Raw genomic sequence first — 22,663 nt, 5'->3', positions numbered from 1 at the left:
CCCAACCTGGTAGAGATTGGACTTAATCAGGCTTATGAATGGAAGGAATTGTGTTTCAAGACCGGAAAGTTTCCGAAGATTAAGACATTGAGGTTTGTAAGCTTAAAAGGATTGAGGTGTGTCAATGTGGAGGAAGGCTCAATGCCACTTCTTGAATTTCTAGAGATTACTAATTCCGAATTGGAGGTGCTCTCATGCATTGAACATCTAACCAACCTTAAATTCCTTGACCATTATGATGTCCCTGAGAAACTGATTATGGCATTGCCGCACTTGAAGAAACAACGTGTGGATTACTGGAAAATAAAACACATTTTGACTATTTGGATTGGAGCTCAAAAAGATGGTGAATGGGAAGGATACCGTCTAGACAGGAGAACAGATTGACGAGAGAAAGTGACATGACCAGGTTGGTATAATCATCACCTTTGCTGTGCTTTTTTCTTCTCTGGCCACAGTGTGGATCATATTATTTTGGTCGCATACCAGTAGTTTGATATATTTGTAAATACTATAACTTTAATTTTTGTAATTGTATCGATTCTAATTTATAACTGGAAAAACTAATTATGAAGTTTATCCGCATGCTTGAAACACAAGTTAAGAGTTTTACTGTACAATTATTTGAAAAAAAAAAAAAAAATGAGTGTATTTTAAATTGTATATATGCTTATTGAAGTCAAGTTGCATATTGAGGTTCATAAATTGAATGTATGCTTATATGTGAAAAGTTTTTGTGGTAGCATGACAAATGACTTTTAGCCATGATTTTAGCATGCTAATTTAATCTAACAGAATGTTATTTGGAGTCTTTTGCATGTTGTTTTTTTTCCTTATTATACCAATTAATTGGATAGATTTATGTATCTTAAGGTCAAGTTTAAGGTTACATTGAGATTGTGAAGGGTTTTTTTTTTTTTTTTTTTTTTTTTTGGTTCAGAAGTTAAATATAATGATGTTGAAGTGTTAAAAAATCCTAAGACTATTCAATAAAGGGTGTAAATGAGGAAAAAGATTAAATACTTTTAGCTATAAGCTCCAGCCTCCAGGCCTCCAAAAATGCCGAATACAAGAAGTAAAAAACATCTATGCATCTATGATGAGGCAGACAAGAATCAACAACCAAAATTCTGCATGCCACATTAAAAGAAAAAAACACGAAATAAAAAATAAAAACAAAATAAATAAATAAAAATAAAAAACAAACAAACAAATGAAAATTCGAAATACTGGTGGTTTCAATGACTAACTCATTGTTACGACCCCTTCCTCCCACATTCTCTATCGATATATCTCTATCTTTATATATGAACTTTGGGAGAGAAAAAAAATGCCATCTAAACCCCCCTAGTATTCAGCTTGTTGGATTAGGAAAAGTGTGGGTCAAATTTTAGTGGTTCTATATAGTTTCATTTGGTTCTTTATTGGTATTTCACAATTTCATTTTTCTAAAATTTATTTTCAAATTAATAATCAAGGGTACTTCTGTGATTAGACGTCACACGAGTCTAATTGGCTCTTTAAGTTGCTTTATTGCAAAGTAATGTATTATGAATAAAAAAAATTAAAAAATTAAATTCAAGAAAACTATTTTACAGGCAACAACAATTCCTCTTTGTTTATTCAGACTCTTTGTCAGGCACTTAATTCATCTAAATCTGACAATAATCCATATGTTCAATATATTAATATTTTGTTCCATTTGTTGAAATCTGTTTACTTCTCTGTTTTTATCATTCCACTCTCCGCATATCTTTTATTCCATAGAAGGAATATTCCCACCAATGATAAAATATACCCTAGAAATAATATATAGTTTTTGCCTGCAGAATAAAATCCACCAGATTCAAATATGCTTTTGATGTATTCAAAAGTAATTGGCATTCCCTCAACCCAAAGGCTTACTGATAAAATTTAAGAGAGAATGGCTGAGAGTGCAGTAACCTTCCTGCTCAATCACCTGACCATCTTCCTTCAACAAGAGTCAAAACTCCTGGGAGGAATAAGAGAAGATGCTGAGTACAGTACGATCTAGAGTGAATCAAATTGCTGAGGGACATCAGAGATACCATTACAAATTCAACATCTCAGAGCACGGCTCAAGCTCCAACACGGTCAACAGCACATGGTATGATCGTCGAGGTAATGTACTTCTACTCAAAGAAGCTGAGCTTGTGCGCATTGATGGGCCCAAGAAGCAGCTGATTGGGTGGCTTGTGGAGGACACCCCAAGACTCAAAGTTGTTTCGGTGGTGGGAATGGGGGGATAGGAAAAACCACTATAGTAAAGAAAGTTTATGATGATATAGAGGTGAAGAATCAGTTTCAAATCTATGCTTGGATCACTGTTTCTCAATCCTTTGATCTCTGAGAGCTTCTCAGAGATTTAATTCGACATCTCTTTGATGAAGCCAGGAACCGGCTCCTCAAAGATTGGAAGCCATGGACAACAATAACCTGAAGGCACAACTTAAGGACTTCCTCCAATAGAGAAGGTACGTGATTGTTCTTGATAATGAGTGGAGTATAAATGCAGGGGATGCCTTAAAATATGCATTGCCTGACAACAATTGTGGCAGTCGAATACTGCTCATAACACGCATTGGTGGGGTAACTTCTACCTCTTGCGTAGAATCCCAAGGTAACATCTATGTTGTGAAGGCATTGTCTCCAAAAGAGTCTTGGATTCTATTTTGTTGGAAGACCTTCCAAGAGAACTACTGCCCTCCACATTTAGAGGAACTTTCACAAAGTATCTTGGAAAAATGTGAGGGCTTGGCCATTATAATTGTGGAAATTGGTGGTGTTTTGGCTACCAAAGACAAGACTAGAATGGATGAATGGGAAATGGTTCTGCGCAGCCTTGGTGCAGAATTGGAAGGCAGAGACAAACTTGAGAGTATAAAAAAAATACTCTCTTAGTTACAATGATTTGCCTTATTATCTTAAAATTTGTTTCTTACACTTCAGCATATTACCACAGGATTATCATATTAAGAAAATGAAATTGATTCGGCTATGGATTGTGGAAGGATTTGTAGAAGCGAAAGAAGGGATGACTTCAGAAGAAGTTGCTGAAGGCTACCTTAATGAGCTTGTTAGTAGAAGCTTGGTCCAAGTGGCAACGATATGTTATGATGGAAGGCTTAGAAGTTGCCACTTCCATGACCTTTTCTGTGACATTATTATTTCAAAGTCAATAGAACAAAGCATTGCAGGGATCGTTGGTGAAGAAAACACAGGGTGGCCGGAAAAAGTTTGCCGCCTATCAATCTACTATACCTTGGGAAACTTGTAGCAAACAAATCATTTTTCTCAACTTCGATCATTGCTAATGTTCAAAGTGGCAGAGCCTTTATCTATGTCATCAATGCCTATATTATTCAATGGTGGTTTGAGGTTATTGAAGGTTTTGGACCTAAGAGGTGCTTCTTTAGAAACAGTTCCAAATGAAGTAGTTAAATTATTTCATCTACGATATTTAAGCTTGAAGAGAACAAAGATCAGAACTCTTCCCAACTCCATTGGAGAACTTGAGAACCTTGAAATGTTAGATCTTAAGGACACCTACGTAACGGAGTTTCCTGTTCAGATCCTAAAGCTCCGACGAATTCGTCATCTCTTGGTGTATCGCTACACTTATGAAGCTTATCAACCTTTCCACAGAATACTTGGTTTTAAAATGATTGTGGGAATAGAAGGTTTGGCTTCCTTACAAAAACTTTGTTCCATCGAATTTTGGCTTCCTTACAAAAACTTTGTTCTATCAAAGTGAACCATGATAATAGTAGAATTGTAGTGGGAGAGCTAGGGAGGCTGACCCATCTGAGGAAATTATGTATTACAAAGTTGAGAAGACAAGATAAGATGGCTTTGTGCTCCACCATTGAAAAGCCGAGTAACCTTCACTCTTTGAATATAGGTTCAGTAGAAGAGGATAAGATCATTGATATTCAATCTTTATCTTCGCCTCCTCGATTTCTTTAACGATTCAATTTAGAGGGACGTTTAGAGAAGTTACCACACTGGATAGCTTATCTTCATAGCCTGACTAGACAATGTTTAGGTTGGAGCAAATTAATGGATGATCCTTTAGAATCATTTCAAAATTTGCCTAACTTGGAAGAGCTTAAACTTCGCTAGGCTTATGAAGAGAAAGAATTGTGTTTCAAGACTGGAAGGTTTCAGAAGATAAAGATATTATAGCTTGTAAGCTTACAAGAATTGAGTTATGTCAGTGTAGAGGAAGGCTCAATGCCACTTCTTAAATCACTATATATTACAAACTGTGAATTGGGGGTGTTCTCGGGCATTAAACAACTAACCAACCTTAAATTCCTTCACCTATATGATATGGCCGAGAAACTGATTATGGCATTGGATCCTCACAAACAAGGTGTGGATAACTAGAAAATAGAACACATTCCCAAAGTTTGGATTGGAGCTCTAAAAGATGGTAATTGGGAAGGATATTACCTAGAGTGAGAGAATAGAATGATAGAGAGAAAGTAATATGACCAGGTTAGTATTTGTGTGTATATATGTGTTAATTTATTTATATGTGTGATGTTGTGGCCAGAATTTGGTGCCGGGTCGCGTTGTGACCAACATTAAACTCGATGCCCGCTGGATGAGCTTAAAACCCGACGCCCGTTGGATGAGCTTTGACCCGTTTTTACTCATAGGGCATGGACCCTAATTAGTCTCTTGTAACCCAATATATAAGGGCACTTAGGGTTTGGAGTGGAGGCAAAGGGAGACTCTGAAATTCATACAGAAACAGAGTGAGGGGCTGAAAACTTGTAATCTCCGATTTACATATAGTGAAAACTTTCGCCGGATCCCAACCGTGGACGTAGGCTGTTGCGGAACCACATATAAATTTTTGTGTTCTTTGTGTCGCGTGTTTATTATTCTGTCATGATTCTTGATTCAACTTGGGTTCGTTGCGTTTGTTATAACAAACTGGTATCAAAGCTTTCGGGTTCGAAGCAAGGATGTCGTCCAAGTTTTTAGAAATTGAGAAGTTTAATGGCAGAAACAATTTCAACCTGTGGTGGGTTAGGATGCAAGCTTTGTTGGTTCAACAAGGGTTATCCAAGGTGCTAAAAGGGAAGGATGCACTGCCAGAAAAGATCAAGGACAAATATGAGGTTATGAAGAAAGCACACGGTACGATTTTGTTGTGCTTAAGTAACGAGGTTCTGCGAGAAGTTGCTGAAGAGACTACAACGGATGGGCTGTGGAAGACGTTAGAGTCCCGATATATGACAAAATCTATTACATCTAAAGAAATGGTTGTTCACTCTTCAGATGCACGAAGGTTCGTCTCTGAAAAACCATCTTGACGAGGTAAATAGTATCATCATGGACCTGAATAATATTGATGACAAGATAGAGGATAAAGATCAGGCTATTAATTTGTTGTGTTCTCTACCACCCTCGTATGTGAACTTTGTCGATACAATGATGTATGGCAGAACTGCTTTGTCTATGGAAGACGTGAAGGCAGCTCTGAATTCTAAGGAGTTGCAGAAAAGGGCGTTTGAAGGCAATACAGAAAGTTCGGCAGAGGGGTTATTTGTTAGAGGGAGAACAAATCAGAAGGGAGGGTCTGGCAACAAAGGTCGTTCTAAGTCTAAGAACAAAATGAAGGGGTTAAGACGTTTAATCTGTCACAAGGAAGGGCACTTCAAAAATGATTGTCCGAAGCATAAAAAGGGAAAGGTAAAATCCTCTGAAATTGAAAGTGTGGCTGCTGTAGAGGATAATGATTCAGATGGTAGTAATGTTCTCACAATTTCAGTTGGCAACTCTTATGATGAGTGAATTCTTGATTCCGGTTGCTCATTTCATGCTTGTCCAAACAAGGACTGGTTTACCTCTTATCGATCTATTGATGGAGGGGAAGTTATGATGGGGAATAATACAGCGTGCAAGGTAATAGGTATTGGTACAATTCGAATCAAGATGTATAACGGCATAGTGAGGACACTGACTGACGTTAGGCATGTACCAGAATTGAGAAAGAATTTAATTTCCCTAGGTACCCTGGATTCCATCGGGTGCACTTATAAGGCTAGAGGTGGAGTCATTTAGGTTTTCAAGGGTGCTCTTGTGGTGATGAAGGGATTGAAGAAGCATGGTTTATATGCTTTGTAGGGTAGCACAATCATGGGTTAAGTTGTTGTATCGTCCTCGGATCCGGATTGAGATACTACCAGATTATGGCATATGCAGCTTGGGCATATGAGTGAGAGGGGGATGGATGTTCTAAGTAAGCAGGGTTTGCTTGGTGGTCAGAAACTGGGAAGCTGGATTTTTGTGAGCATTGCGTCTTTGGGAAGCAGTGCAGAGTGAAGTTAAGTATAGGAATTCACAGGACCAAGGGTACAGTGGATTATATTCATTCTGATCTTTGGGGTCCCTCTCAGGTTACTTCACATGGTGGTCGTAGATATATGATGACGCTGATTGATTACTTTTCTCGAAAAGTTTAGGTTTATATTCTGAAGCATAAGAATGAGGCATTTGTTACATTCAAGTAGTAGAAGACCTTGTTTGAGAAGGGAATTGGAAAACAGGTCAAGCGTTTGAGGACAGATAATGGCTTGGAATTTTGTGATAGAGAATTTAATGAGTTCTGCAATACTCACGGGATTGTGAGACATCACATAGTGAGGAAGACTCCGCAGCAGAATGGAGTTGCAGAATGGATGAACAGAATGCTATTGGAGAGGGCACGGTGTATGTTGTCCAATGCAGGGTTAGACAAAGCGTTTTGGGCTGAAGCTATTTTTACAGGTAGTTACTTGTTGAACTGGTCTCCATGAACTGTTATCCGACTGTAAGACTCCAGATGAAGTATGGTCTGGTTCTCCTCCTAGTTATAGTAATCTTAGAATATTTGGGTGTCCAGCATATGCTCATGTAAATGAGCGAAAGCTTGAACCGAGGGCTAAGAAATACATATTTCTAGGTTATCAGCTTGGGGTCAAGAGATACAGATTATGGTGCCCAGAGGCTTCGGGAAAAAAGATACCTATTAGCAGGGATGTGACCTTTCATAAGTCTGCGATGCTTACTCCACAGAAAGAGGTAGTTGATTCAAGGAAAACTCAAGGTGTCAGTGAACAGGTGGAGTATGTAGAGGTTCAGTTAGAAGGCAGTCCTATTTGGTCGACTCACAAGCAGGTGCAGTCTCAGGCTGAGGGAGATGCACAATTGCAGTAGTATAGTATGGCTAGAGACAGGCCTAAGAGGGATATTAGGCCACCAGAGAAGTATAGATTTTCACATGCTGATTCGGTTACTTATACACTTAGTGTTACAGAAGATATTGATGAGCTGTGTTCTTATCATGAGGCCATCACAAGTGGAGAGTCAGCAGAGTGGTTTGTTACCATAAGTGAGGAGATTGAATCTCTTCATAAGAACCAGACTTGGGAGCTAGTTAAGAAGCCTAAGGGCTAGAAGATTGTGGGATGTAAATGGGTCTTTAAGAAGAAGGAAGGAAATCCAGGGGTGGAAGATACGAGATACAAGGCACGCTTGGTGGCAAAGGGCTATACACAGAGGAAAGGGGTGGACTTCAATGAAGTGTTTTCTCCTGTGGTGAAACATATCTCAATCCGAGTGTTACTTGCTATGGTTGCTCTGTATGACTTGGAGCTTGAGCAGCTTGATGTCAAGACTGCTTTCTTGCATAGTGAGTTGGAAGAGTAAATTTATATGTATCAACCTAAGGGGTTTGAGATTCTGGGAAAGGAACATCATGTTTGCCTACTGAAGAAGTCCTTGTATGGGCTGAAGCAGCCTCCTAGACAGTGGTACAAGCGATTTGACACCTTTATGGTTGGGAATGGCTACTATAGGAGTAAGTTTGACAGTTGTGCGTATCACAGGAAGGTCTCGGATGGTTCGTATTTGTACTTGTTGCTGTATGTTGATGACATGTTGATGGCTTGCAAGAACATGTCTGAAATTAACATGTTGAAGGCTCAGCTTAATGTTGAATTTGAGATGAAGGATCTTGGTGCTACGAAGAGGATATTGGGAATGGAAATTCAAAGGGACGGGAGCAGGCAGATTGTATTTGTCACAGAAGAAATACATTGAGAAGGTGCTGGAACACTTCCGTATGCAAGCATCGAAACCTATGAATACTCCATTGGTTGCCCACTTTAGACTTTCAGCACGATTGTCACCACAAACCGATGAGGAGGTAGAGCACATGTCTCATGAAAAGTATCCGAGCAATAGATAATATTTGGATGAAGATAGTATATTGGTTTTGTGTGTGTGTGAAAATCCTTTTGTGTGTGCAATCTTCAAGTGACACTAGAAGCTTGTCTTTGGGTGGGTTTTCTCTCTTTATGTAAACCATATACTATTTGGGTATTTATTGAGAGTGTTGTGTGAGTCTTCTTTATTGGTGAGTTAGTGATGTGAGAAGAGAGATTATTGTGGGGAGGAACCAAAATGTTCTTCAGTTTGTAATCTTCTTCTTTATAGTGATATGAATCATTATCGCTTGTGGATTTATAAATCCTTGTCTCACTTGTGTGTGCCTATTTTAGTTTTTTTCTAATTATTTTTCTCTTTGTCTCATGAATCGAACTAGTTTCCTTCTCACCTAGTTTGTACTTAGTTTCTTAGACTGAACAATATGTCACATCCTAGTAAAGTCCTCAAAACTTTCATTACCATGCAATCAGTAACATCCGAATAAATTCAACAGACCTTCTCATTTGTTACATTTAAGAACCCTCCTCCCTCTATGCCAGATTACAGTTTATATTTTTAAGGCAACTTACTCTTCTCACATCAAACAAATACGAAGTGTATAATATGTGGTCCACAATCACCTGCTTTTTACTATAAATAGGAGTCCTTCCCACTCTTCTAAAACCACCAAGCAACCAAATATATCATCAATGCAGCAGGGCCAAAGTAGTGGTAGCTCATGAGCTCCCCGGAGAGGAAGAAAAGTGAACCCTCCTCCTCCTCTAATGAACCCTCCCCATCCTCCTCCAGCACCACATCATTTTGCCCCTGATCCAGAGTACTTACTGATGAGAGTTAATAACCTATCTATTGAACTGAATCAGGTCTGGCAGTTATGCTGAGCCATAAGAAGGCAGATCCACCGCCTGGAGAGGGATTTCCAAGATGATTCGGACTCAGTGATAATCGAGGTTCTAGGGGAAGACAGCTCATCCGGTGCCTCTTATCCCATTTGATCATTCTGTCAGGGGTGGTTCTCTGATATTGTGATGGTGTGACTGTCTGTGGTTCTCTAATATTTTGATGGTGTGACTGTGTATGATATCTGCTAAGTTTAAGTATGTATGACATGGTCAATGTCTACTATATCCCAAGTTTTGGGGTTATAAATTTTTTTGACTGTCTGCTCTCCCTTTTTGTTGGGTTATAGGGGAGATGTAAAATATTGGCCTCTCTGCGCCATTTAGGCCCTTTGGCTTTGGTTGTTTTGTAGTTCTTGTGATATGTAAAATATATATTAAGTGTTAACTCTTTCATTATGTATAATACTTTCAGTACATGAGTTTAGGCAGGTTTTTATTTTCTGAATTGTGTGAATCAGAATATGTTTTTATATGACACACAATTAATTTAGTAGAATGGGTAATGAATTGGTGTCAGTGTGGCAGTTACCATTTAAAGGTTGCAAAAATGATATATTCTTGAAATACATGTATGCATCAAGCAAAGGAATAATACTATGTACGATTAATTGACTAGACTAGGTAATGAATTTCTGTCAGTTACTATTTAATGGAATCCAAATATATGGCGATTACCATTTAAAGTTGGTAAGAAAGAGGAAGGGTTACCTTTGAATGAATATAGGGGTTACATATATATACGGTTAGATTTAACGTGTATTTAAATCAGAGTCCTCTTAAAAACAAAACTATACATCGTACATAAGGAGATAGAGCTCCAAAATACGATTGATGACGTGGTTGGCCGAATTGATGACATATGTTTCAAGTCTTACACCAACAAGTATGAGTGGTGAGTTTTTTGTAAAATATTGCATTTAAAGTTTTGATGCATTATTGGTTGGTTGATTAGGAGATTTAATTTATTTGGGGAAATGCAATAATATGGGAATGCACCTTAGACCACTTCATTGGACCATTATGATGTAGCAGAGCAAATACTAGCAAGTGAGGGCCCACGGCATGTAATAGGAGAGAGGCGTATCTACTTACAACATTGTTTTGAGTCTAGGAATAATGATGCAAGGTTTATAAGGGGTGTGGTACGATTTATACCATTTTATATTAAATATTAATTTTCATAAATTCTAACTTTTCAAATGTGAATCATAATATATGTTTGTGTGGTTCTTGTAGGTTGAATGGATTGTGTACAACCAAAGCAAAGGGTTGGCATTCCTGCGTAGAGGTGGACTTGAGTATACATATGTCATGTGTATTGCGTTATTGTTTGGAGACAAAATACAGAAAGAGGCCGGAATTAATTTATTAAATGTACTATGGATAAATGAACAACTCAGGGGACCGTTGAAAACTATGCGAACAAAACTGCTTACAGTGATTCAAAAGGGCAAATGTTGCAATAGTAGATTCTTTGAACATATCACTCAATGCTGCCAAGAAGGCAACCACATGAACTGGCAATGCTGGATTTTTAACGAGGAAGTCATTACTTACCATCGTTGTTGGTGTGATTTAAATGTCATGGTGTTGCAAGGAAAGCTTTCAAGTAATTATATAGAGTCATAAAATTCGTAGTAAAAGCCCTTGAATGGTTTCTGCGAAATAAATGTCATGTATTAGATAATATGGTTTGTTATGGTGTTGTTAAAATAAATTAGGCTTTGGAAGATCACATATTTATTTTGTCTTATTGTTTGTATTGGGTTGTCTTATTGTTTGCCTGTACTCTATTCAGTAGTCATCAATATCTCCTCTCTATCCTCACTAAATACTGCAACCCACCTATATGTAGAAATATAAAAATTTCCTTAAATTGCATGGTGAAATTATGAGGTTTTAAAATACAAAACAGGTAAGGGTTACCATTGCGTTGCGGTTGTCAGTGACCGTTTTGGTACTGTGGTAACGTTAGGAATATAACCCCTATAAATTTGGACTTTCCTACATTGTAATTCCTAATTTCTTGGGCCATCCATCTTCATTGTTGAACCGTCTTATTCAAATACACCTCTCAAATCTTGGAAGCTCTAATCATTAAAGTACAATGGCTTCCTCATCAAACAGTCGTGTAGGTCGAAGAAATTTCAGGCCAACGAATGTGTTCACGATGGTTCGAGAATCTTCTTCTTTATTTGCATGCGTTTCTTATTGCATTTTTTCCGCTTTATTTTCTACTCTTGTTGATCTTATTTTGAAGGCCATTAAATTCGTAATAATTTGTTCTTATGTTTTATTTTGGACTTTCACGTGCCATCTTCCACCCAACCACCGACGTAAGGTATATGAATAAAACTTATTGGTGTCGAGATGAACATAATATGGCAAACATTAAAATCTCAGGGAAAGAAGGCAGAAACAAAGGAAAGCTCTATTATGTATGTCCGAAGGAACGACACGAACGTTGCGGCTTCTGGGAATGGTGTTACCCTATTTCAACGAACATTGTTTAAAGTGCAACTTCAACTAACCCACATGAATCACCATTTTCTCAGTCCATGGGAGAAGACATAAATTGGGTGGATGATATGGAGGATTTAAATTCTGAAAGTACAGTGTATGCTTCAACTGTGAGACTTCTCGAAGCCAGCAATGTAAATGTGAAGCTACTAGCAAAGTTTGGGTTTTTTATGACAGCCTTATGTTTTTTGTTAATTATAATTATTTTTCTTAACTTGTGATGTGATTATGAATTTCTACTTTTTACATGAATGGATGGAAGAAGCAAAGGAAAGCTCTATTATGTATGTCCGAAGGAACGATATGAACGTTGCGGCTTCTGGGAATGGTGTTACCCTATTTCAACGAACATTGTTCAAAGTGCAACTTTAACTAACCCACATGAATCACTATTTTCTCAATCCATGGGAGAAGACATAAATTAGGTGGATGATATGGAGGATCTAAATTCTGAAAGTACAGTGTATGCTTCAACTGTGAGACTTCTCAAAGCCAGCAATGCAAATGTGAAGCTACTAACAAAGTTTGGGTTTTTTATGACAGCCTTATGTTTTCTGTTAATTGTAATTATTTTTCTTAACCTGTGATGTGATTATGAATTTCTGCCTTTTACATGAATGGATGGATGTTCCCTATAACTTTGGAATGACATTTTGTATAAGTTTATCAAGATATATGAATAGTTGTCCTTGTTAAGTTATACCCAATGATATCACTTATAAACCTCAAAGAAGTAAACCCTAAAGTCATAAAATTTATAGCATTCATATGAATTATATAATTTGATATATCCTAAACAAGAATTATACAAAATTATATCAATTATAACCCCTACAGAAGTAAACCCTAAAGTCAACAAATTTGATAGCATTGATATGATTTATATAATTTGCTATATCCTTGTCAAGTTATAGCAAATTATATCAATAAACACAAAAGTCGTTCAGAATAAATTAATTCATATGAATTATATAAGTTTATCAAATTATATCAATTATATCCTTGTCTTTAATGTAATGACCCGGTCATTTTCCTCCCTTTCTTTTTTCTCAAATTTTACGGATAAATTTTTTTCGTTTAATTTTCTTTTCCGAGTTCTATTTCTCGTCACTAGGTGTCATCTCATGTGCTTGGAAGTGATTTATGAGACTCTTTCGTTTGGATTGACAACTTCTTTTAAGGACCGAGTCATTTTCACATTTTTACTTTTTGGACACTATTTACTTTTCATCTTTTTCCCCGTTTGTCACTTTTAGGCACAACCTCACTTTTCATGCTCGGAGTTGGTTTTTGACTTCATGTATCTTCATTCTATGTGGTTTCCACGAAATACGTATCTTTACTTTTGTAGAAAAGTATTCTGGTTGTTCCTAGTGTCCATAGGGGCATGGATGCACAGTTCTTTGGAAACTTTTTCTTTTCTTGGGGTATTTTTCATAAATATCTTTTAAAGATATTTTATTTCAGGGGTTTTTAAGAAAATATTTTTGGAAGATATTTTCATTCTGGGTCATTAGTGTAGTTAACTCTTTTTGTAGGAGTCATTGTGCAATTAACGAAAGTTATTACAAAATACCTCGTTTTGAGCCTAGATTCTCGTACGGGATTTATTTTCACTTTTCATCGACTCCTAAACTCTTAGAATTTCCTCCCGGTCATTTTCCCCATTGTTAGGGATTTCTGACCCCAATTGCCGCCGAACTTGTTCGGGGCATATCTCTCTGCTCGGGACTCAGTTTTTGACGCCGTTTCTTTTGTTATTCATATTTTCTTATTTCGATTCTTTTTTATGCATGGAGTTTTGCCGTTTGAGCCCATCTGATCAAATTCCACTTTTTCGGACTCGGTAGGGCCCTTTCGGGGCACTTTTAGGGTTTTACTATAAATAGAATGTCTTAAAGTGAAAAATCACTTTTTCCATCATCTTCCTCCCTCTTTGGTCGGCAACCATGGAAGCTCCTTGGGCTGTCACCTTCTCTTCTTCTCCTCTACTTGATTTCCTTTGTAAAAAGTCTTCTGCCTTAACGTTTATCGTATGCCTCGTCGTGCTCTACCTTTCCCCCTTATTAGAATCCATTTCTAACCATTTTTGAGTTCGAATTTTGATTTTCATGGTACCTCAAAGGTTAAAGTTGCTTCCCTTGTTGTCCCCGACATAACCTAGGAGTATTGTTGGATTCAGATCACTTTTCTTTCGGTGGGGATTTGAGATTTTCATCTCAAATTGAGGTAGGGGATGTTATAGTTTATATTATTAATGTATTGCATGCTATTGATGCTTGTACAACTCATTTACATGTCTTTGTATTAATTCTAGAAACTTTTTTATTTATTTTTCTTGTATGAGATTTAATTCTCCCGGTTGGTTATAGCTTAGTTTAAACTTGTGGCATATTGTTATATTACACCTTGATATGATCATTGACATATATTAAATTGAGAGAATTTGGACAAGTATTGAAGTTTTATTTAATATTTTTCATGTAGCCTTATCTAGCTTGAAATCAATATGTGATATCATATTATATTATGCCCTAGCATACTCTTCAACATATGTGAATTTGAGAGTAATCGGATGTATTTTAAAATCTAGAGATAATTAATTAATTTGATTAGTTAATTTATTCCAAGTGTACTATTCACTCAATTGGATTTCTGACTTGATATTATTGATGTGCATGCCATATACTTTCACATATATTAAATCGGGAATATTTGATTAGGTTTTGAAACCTTTCATTTATTATTTTTCTTGTATGAAGGTTTAATTATCATGGTTGTAGCTTGCATGGAAATCACTTGTATTAGGCTATTAAATCAAGTCTTGGCATGTTTTATAATATACTTTAATTTGAGAGCATTTGGATGAGTTTTAAAATCTAGAGATTTTAATTAAAAGAATTAATTAAAACATATTCAATGGTTCCACGAGCTTGATTAAGTTTCTAACTTGATATTCATGATTTTCTTGACAAGTTCCTTCACGTGTATCAAATTGAGAATATTCGGATATGTTTTGAAACTTATATTTAATTATTTTCCTTGTATAGAACTTAATTTACATGGTTGTAACTTATATTTCATGGGACTTTTAACTTTTTGTCATGTATCTAGACTCCATGTATCTTGGTTTCATGAATGTACTTAATGAACTTGCACAATTGTCTTGGAATGATTTAATTATCCAAGTATTGCTTAGTAAATAATTAAATCATTAATCTTATACTTATGGTATATTTACATTAAAGGATTCCTTGTGTTTTAAATCCTAGTTTGTAGTCTATGTAGATGCATACTATGATTTTTTGACATTTCACATGCTATTATAGTTGAAAACTTAGGGCATGACTTGTGTGTTTCCAAAATCTTGGTTGTGCATGAAACGTGGTTAATGCATTTCTTGTATCTTGCTAGTATCTTGACTTGCACAACTTGTTGATTTTGAAACTTGGGATATCAATCAAGATTTAACATGGCAATGACTTGGTTCTAGTATGGGAGATAGAGACTAGGGGAAGGTACCTATGGGTTAGTAGCCCTAAAGTGATCCTAAGAGTACGGTTTTAATCCGGGCGATATCCGAGTATCCACATTGGTTGATTTCACTCTTTAAATTTCAAGTTGTTATTCGTTGAAGATTTAAAACTTGTCGTGTTATGTGGAATGCACCAATCTTGTTTAGTTGCATAGATATTATACTTTATCTTGGATTTCATCCTTAAGTTTCAAGTGTCCATTCCTTGAAGACTTAAGAACCTTTTCGTGTCATTGATTTCATTCTTTAAATTTCAAGTGTTGTACTCATTGAAGATTTAAAACTTGTCGTGTTATATGGAATATTCCAACCTTGTTTAATTGTATAGACTTTATGTTTTATCTTGGATTTCATTTCTTAATTGGCAAATATTGTATTCCTTGAAGATTTAAGACTTTTTCGTGTTATATGAAATGTTCCATCCTCGTTTAATTGCATAGACATTATTCTTGCTTCGTGTATATAGATCTCATTTAGCATACTTGAAACTGTGCATTTTTTTTTTTTTTTTTGTATCTAGATTCCATTTAGTATACTCGTGTCTCGTATACTTGCTTTGTGTGTTTCCGATTCTGTTTGATATACCTGTGTTTTGTATACTTGCCTTACATACTTTCATTTTCGTTTGGTACATTTGTAACCGGTATGCTTGCATGTTGTGTATCTCATTTCAACTGCTTATGTAGCTTAGGATGATCCCTAAGTCTCACTTTGACATAAAGGTTAGGTGGCATGAGCCCTTTTAACATGTTTCACCTTAAGGTGATATAATTGTAAAATGCTAGGTCAATGCATGCTCATTTCCTATAAGTAGCTTTATGTTACTCACCTCAAAGTTACTGGGGTCATTTTTCAGGTATGAAGACTTGGTTCATGATGCTCATCATTCCTTGGATGACTTGTAGTTTTTAAGTTTTCATTTCATGCAAATGTTAGCATGAAATGTCATTTTGTAGCTTTATATGTCAAAACTTGTATCCTTGATTCTATATATGCAATGTGTACTTAAGTACACCTTTTGTAATGTATTTGACATGAATGAGATGAGGCCGGAGGCCAATGACATGTATTTTGTATTCTAGGTAACTTTTGACTTCATGAACTATTATGAAAATATTGAAAAATCATAAGTCATTGTTTCACCATGGTTGCATCGGGAGTGAGAATTCCATTTTTATTCTTCCATAAGGTCTCATTAATCATGTATGAAGTGTGGCCTAGGGCCAAACGGTAATTTGACTCCATTTTATATTTTTGGATTTCAAATTTTCCATTCAAGTCATTTTTCTCATTTTTGGCCGTCAGGGGGTTGGATTTTGAGTCGGGGCTTCTCGGGAGTCGCGGACCATTCCCGCGCACTTATAATCATTTACTACACTTGCGTGCACATTCGTTTCAACCTAGAAATGCATTTAGGGTCAAATGCATACTTGGTGCAAAGTTGCATTTTTTGAGTTTTTAAGCCTTTTCTGATCTAAGGGCATTTTGGCCATTTCACAGTGTGTTTTTTTCATTTTCTCCAGGTAGAAAATTTGACTTCGGGAGGGGTTTCTTCTTCGTATTTTTTCAGAAAAATTCGTTTGATAGCCCATTTTTGCTCTCAAATGTGGACAGTTACTGTAGCAGTTTTTTTTGGCCCTCTTGACCTCTTCTGATGTAAGGGCATTTTGGAGATTTTGCAGTGAGTTTTTTTATTTCCTTCTGCGTGGTCGGGTAGAAAACTCGATTTTAGGGGGGGTTTCTTCTTCGTGTTTTTCCAGAAAAATTTGTTTTGGCATCTGTTTCAAGCCTCAGTTATGGAAAATCTGCTTTGGACCCTTGCTGTCAGCATGTGCATGCCATTGGGTGCCACATGGGGTGCCGGTGGGCGCACGTATAGGCGCATGGGGCTGCCATGGCCTTCGCGGGCCGCCACGACGTCTCAACTTCAAACCCTCGTTTCTCCTTCGTTCGGACTCCAAATCGAGTGAACTTTTTTTTGAATTTGACTAATTTTTTGCTATCTTTCTAATGGTATGCTCGATTGTATCCAGATCTTCCTGAATAATTACCAGTTTACCCTTTTTCCTTAAGTGCTCGTTTTTCTTCGTCATGCCATTTCTCCTTCATCCGGACTCCAAATCATGCGATTCTTGAGTCCATCTTGATTAATTTTTCATTGTCTTTCTAGCGGTGTACTCGGTGGCACCCAAATTCATAGTTTCAAAAATGACTATTTTGCCCTTGGGGCTATTTTTGTCTAGTTTATCTTACTTTCCGTTTTCGCTACTTTCCTTTGAGTTCCGTGACTTCCCATGAAGTCACGGATGTGTTTCGGGAATAAAAGACATTTTAGGGATGTCATTTCCATGAAAAAAATGACTATTTTGCCCCTAGGGGCTTAATTATTATTTTTCCGATCTTTTGCTTTTGCGTCAATTCTCATTGAGTTCCATGACCTCATGGAAGATCATCAAAGTGTCTAAAAGGTGCGTTGTGCCTTGGGAGATCATTGTCCTGTTTCTTGCTTCCGTAACTGGATCTGCTATCGGGTCAATCTTCAGTTCATCACAAGACGCACTGGCTTGAAAAACCAGGGTCGTCACATTTAAATTACCATGAAAAATCAAATTGTGGTAATTTAGAATACCAAAAAATGCTGGATTATATCATGTTGTGTGAAACTAAGTTAGAACCAGCCAATTCAAAAAATATCTTGTACTCCATTAAATTTTCTGTGCAAGCTTAGGTACCAATTAACTGTACTTGTTCCACTAGTTATTCGAAATTAGGAAGGAAGGTAAGTGAGCCAATTTTTACAACATTTCATCCAATTACATACATGCCACAAACACTCATGTCAAACAACTTAAGTGCTCTCTCAAAATCCTCCTAATAAATATACCATTTACATCAATCATCTCCTTCTTTAACATTGGCAACCTTATACAACTCCTCTAGAACTTTATTCCTGGGATGATCCAATACTTGCAAAAGGAACTCAGAACGTGTTGCCTTAGACTCTACCTGCAATATTAAAAAATGTTACTGCCAAATAATATTACAACGTCTACCTTATGGATTTTACACATACATAGAAATAATAATGATAACACTACTTACACAAAATTTCCGATTAAAGTTAGTGCCATTCCAGAACTACATTGACCTCATTACAAACAGACCACAACTATCCTTGATAGGCAAATAGTATTTAACTGATCTACTCAGTAAGGGAAGGCATAGTATTGGATTTATGATACAATAAATAAAAAATTTATTATGCACTTGTATTGAAATAGATTTTTACATACGCATCATCCTGGAGAGGGATTTTATGGTCCGTCTTTGTTTTGTAAGCTGGCTACTTTTCTTCCTCCAACGCAACCTCAACAAACTCTTTCTGTCATACACATTAACCTGAAGTAACTATGCATTTTTCATAAAACAAACATTAACAAATGGGGTTGATTTCATTAGATAGATGTGTACCACACAATTCCTAAATGCGATGTATTTGTGCGATCGTCTAATTCTGCATAGGTAGTCCACTATTTTCTTAGGCCAGTTGACTACGAGTAGAAACTAATGTTTCTCAATGATTGCAGGGAAGAATAACTACACGGTGATGAATATAAAATTATGGACAACAAAACATATTGGTTAAAAATAGTACGATCCAATCATTCGTACATTACACATCTTCTACTTTACTGTAATGCACAAAAAATTACTCCAAAATCATAAAACTAACCAGCTCAGAATGCTTGAACACCGTCAAATCTTCAAGCTTACACACTTGTTTGTATTGTTCCAAGACTTTTTTTATCAGAGGCATGTGCTTCTTTGCAGTGTCATATTTAATGACATTGTGTTCTTTCAAAAACTGGACAGCGCAAATATCAAAATAGTGGTGATTCAATTTCCCTTCTTGTTCTTCGTTGAACACCATTTCCCATAAGTTTATAATCTGAATTGACAAATGCAATTGTAATAGGTTCATCATATCATAATCGTAAAAATACATATCAAATATGTGAAATGTGTGGTGTAAATCCACACACCAAGATCGGGATCCAGTTCGGGTGAAACAACTCGTGTATGTCTGTCCGAGAAAGATGCATATCGTACATGGAAACTAAAATTTCACTAACAAATGTAAATCCTCCTTACAAATTAGTATACGTGCACTAATACAATTGTTCTTACTAACTAATTACAGACAGACAACACATTAAACAACAATATATGGACTTAGGAAATTCACAAATGTGGGTTACACTTACCCTTCATCACGACCTCGCGCAGCAGCATAACTTAATAATTTCTTCTGCTTTGGAGTTAATTGAATTTTCTGACTATCCCTAGATACCCATGGAGAGAAGTAATATAGTGCGGGGTTTTTGCTCCTAGTACCTCTTCTGAATTGTTCCATCGCATCCTTCCCTTTACCATGTAAAGTTTGTAAGGATATATCAGGGACTGAACAACTGGGACTTGTATGTGCTGCTCTTAGGTTGTCCTCCAAAGCCATGCCCACAGCGTCATTTAACTTTGTCCTTTCATCCTCATTTAGTAAGTCATTGCTGGTGGGGGTAAAGTGGGCATGATCTATACCGCCAAATTCTGGTTCCTCACCTGTGTGAACAGGGGAGTCAAATGTTTCCCTCTCAACTTTGTTTTTAGAATTCTATGGCACATCTTTGTCCTCAAAAGACACTCCCCCATCTGTTGTACAAACACTTGCTTTTCCTGCAGCCCCTTTTGACTTTTTTCTCCCCAAACTCTCCATTTTCTTAACCTTCCTTTTCAACAATTTTTTGTTTTCTGCTTCTCTTTCCATTTCGTTGCGAATTTCTTTAACGCAGCACTGCATACAAAATTGTAATTGATTGTCACTCATCAATTGCATTTTCACAATTTCATTCATACTCATTAACAGTAAAGTAATATATCGTTACCTCAACCTCACTTTCCGAACAACTACCATTGTTTTTTTCACCTCTAAACCACGACGACGACGGAGAATGGGACACATTCGCCTTGAGAGGAATTACATGTTCCATATAAATATTTCGAACCTAATGTACGTAAACAACGAAATGGTATCATATACAACAAAATTTTCATTTCAAATACTTTTTAAATTTAGTGTAATACCTGACCCATTCCAAAACATCTCATTTTCAACTTCCATTTTAAGCGTTCACGTACAAGGGCAGTGTCCCAAAGACCAAGACTGGTTTTATCGCTGGTGGTGGGATAACAAAGGTATTGCACTTTACACCTCATCACATATAGAAGCTGAATTAAATTGCAGCGCGTTTAATAAGTCATGATTCATACTAATGACATAAATAATAAAGTATTTTGCAAAATATAAGTAGGTTATGTTATTTACCTGCAGGAAGAGCACGCATCCGATTTACTCGTGCTTTATTTTCCCACCTTCTTCAAATTCACCCAAATGAGCCATTAAAGTTTCAAGCACATATGTACACCAGTTGTAAGACTTAATTTCATTCACATTATGAACAGCCTTTAATTCTTTTACATGTGCACTGTAATGTCCATTAGGTGTTAAAAAAGTGGCACATGCAAAAAGCACAAAGGCTCTTTTGAAATCTTCGCCAGACTCAGATTGTTCTACCTTTTCCATCAGAGCATTTACATGCAACCCACTTCGATATCCATCTTCACTTATCCAATTGGCTTTAATAAGTTGACATGTAGGCACATCCGTGATTCCAGCAAGTAAACCAAGGATGTTGTGGACATCAATTGCATTAATTGGGAGATATTGATTATCTTCAAGTTTGATGCGCCATTTCTGTATCTCCAAATGCCCAATGATGTAATCAAAGAATGTGGTAAAGAAATGCTGACATTGTAGGTTCAGCAAATTGCCGAAACCTATATCTGCCACATCTTTCCTCTTTTCTTCTCCAAGTTTAGATATTGTGTTAATGAATTTGGAGATCGAGCATTTGTTCCACCTGGGTTTAACCTTGTATTCAACCTACAGCATCCCAATGAATATAATGTCACATTAACAATTTCATGTAACTACCAGTAAGAAAGTATCAATTGCATTCTTTTCTACTTCATATTATGTTATCAAAACAATAACAAATTCAATTAAAAATTTAATCAAACTCCCCAACTTACCTTCGTCTTATTTTTGTTCACTGCTAAGCCTCCACGGTTTTTGAACTCCAAATCACGCAATCTTTTATCCTTATAATATGGACCCTTCTCCTCCATGCTCATACCATTCCATGCATCCTTATATTTCACTTCCAATATTTTTTTATCAGCACCCTTCATTGACCATGCACTTGTTGATAATTCTTCATGAAAGCAGCCCTCATACACACGATATCATATCCAATATCACCAACTCAATATCAGCATTCCAATTCAATACATATGCTTCACAACTTATTTCACAACTTACTTATACACTTATCAATTGAAAGATAAACATGTTGAACCAAAAATTTCCTAAACTTTCACAATTACCAAAGTACCACATTAGTAAAACATCAATTTCATTTCAAATGCATGCAAAAATTATGTTTTTGCATTATAAATAATTCCAAATTCTAAACAATCAATTTTCATGTCAACGTAAATATCAGACAAATGAAAAATATATTTGCTCAACAGGGAACCATAATTCATACAAATGTTATCGTGAACATGAATACTAATATAAATGTATACTTACTTAAACAAAACTTAAACTCCTCCTCCACGATACAGACTATTCACTAATGCACTACTACTTAGCTGGGGATCATAATCCTCTTCGTCCACCTCAACATTAGGGGTACAAGTACGAGTACGAGTAGATGATTTTGGGGGGGGGGGGGGTGTACGACCCGCAGAAGAAGATAGATTACGCATGCTTTGCATCATATATTGGAGAGTAGGAGAAAGAGGCAGATGAACAATATTGTCCGCGATTTTTTTCCGTATAGGTATTTTTTTCGTATAAGACCTTTCTTTCAAGCTATCGACTTCTTCCGACCCATTTCTAAACCAACCTTTATAGTGTAACAAAACACACTCGATTATGCACAAACAACCTTTCCACCAATTGTCAATCAACAAAATTTTAACTACAAATAGATAAAACAAACACACAATTAACTGCAAAAAAAATGCAACAGGAAAATCATACCACCCAACAACAGATACAACACACCAATTACCATTACAAATTGTATAAAACATTACATTGCCTTACACGAATAAAATTTTTATAATTTTCAATTCAGTTTCCCACAATTTAATAGTAACAAATAACCAATTAAAACTAATGAAGCAAATTTTTAATTGGATTCAATTGCCTTATATAAAACATTGCATTGCCTTACATGTATAAAATTTTCATAATTTTCAATTCATTTTCCCACAATTTAATAGTAACAAATAACCAATCAAAACTAATGAAACATGATTTAATTGGATTCAA

General features: G+C 36.3%; 2 protein-coding genes across 2 annotated transcripts; one reads left to right on the top strand and one right to left on the bottom strand.

Moving 5' to 3' along the window:
* Nucleotides 1-2,012: 2,012 nt before the first annotated feature.
* On the top strand, nucleotides 2,013-3,775 carry LOC132305170 (disease resistance protein RPM1-like). The gene is made up of 4 exons (XM_059802849.1): nucleotides 2,013-2,142; nucleotides 2,537-2,899; nucleotides 3,033-3,256; nucleotides 3,410-3,775. Exons 1-4 carry the CDS (start codon nucleotides 2,013-2,015, stop codon nucleotides 3,773-3,775), a joined length of 1,083 nt encoding a protein of 360 aa, XP_059658832.1.
* A 16,833-nt stretch (nucleotides 3,776-20,608) lies between these two features.
* On the bottom strand, nucleotides 20,609-21,510 carry LOC132305169 (uncharacterized). The gene is made up of 2 exons (XM_059802848.1): nucleotides 21,352-21,510; nucleotides 20,609-21,202 (listed from the first exon to the last, which is right to left on the bottom strand). Exons 1-2 carry the CDS (start codon nucleotides 21,508-21,510, stop codon nucleotides 20,609-20,611), a joined length of 753 nt encoding a protein of 250 aa, XP_059658831.1.
* Nucleotides 21,511-22,663: the final 1,153 nt, after the last annotated feature.

Source organism: Cornus florida, unplaced genomic scaffold, assembly GCF_030987335.1.
Source record: "Cornus florida cultivar Cherokee Brave unplaced genomic scaffold, ASM3098733v1 CherokeeBrave_3.0.0_Hap2_Chr04, whole genome shotgun sequence".
Taxonomy (NCBI): Eukaryota; Viridiplantae; Streptophyta; class Magnoliopsida; order Cornales; family Cornaceae; genus Cornus; species Cornus florida.
This window is presented reverse-complemented; position numbering and strand designations above follow the sequence as displayed.

Bases quoted from the DNA above. Each gene is read 5' to 3' on its own strand.
- LOC132305169 (XM_059802848.1), bottom strand. From the start codon at position 21,510: ATGAAGGGTGCTGATAAAAAAATATTGGAAGTGAAATATAAGGATGCA. The intron at 21,203-21,351 runs GTAAGTTGGGGA...GGGATGCTGTAG, and splicing joins TGAACAAAAATAAGACGAAG to GTTGAATACAAGGTTAAACC.
- LOC132305170 (XM_059802849.1), top strand. From the start codon at position 2,013: ATGCTGAGTACAGTACGATCTAGAGTGAATCAAATTGCTGAGGGACAT. The intron at 2,143-2,536 runs GTAATGTACTTC...GTATAAATGCAG, and splicing joins CACATGGTATGATCGTCGAG to GGGATGCCTTAAAATATGCA. The intron at 2,900-3,032 runs GTATAAAAAAAA...GGATTGTGGAAG, and splicing joins AGGCAGAGACAAACTTGAGA to GATTTGTAGAAGCGAAAGAA.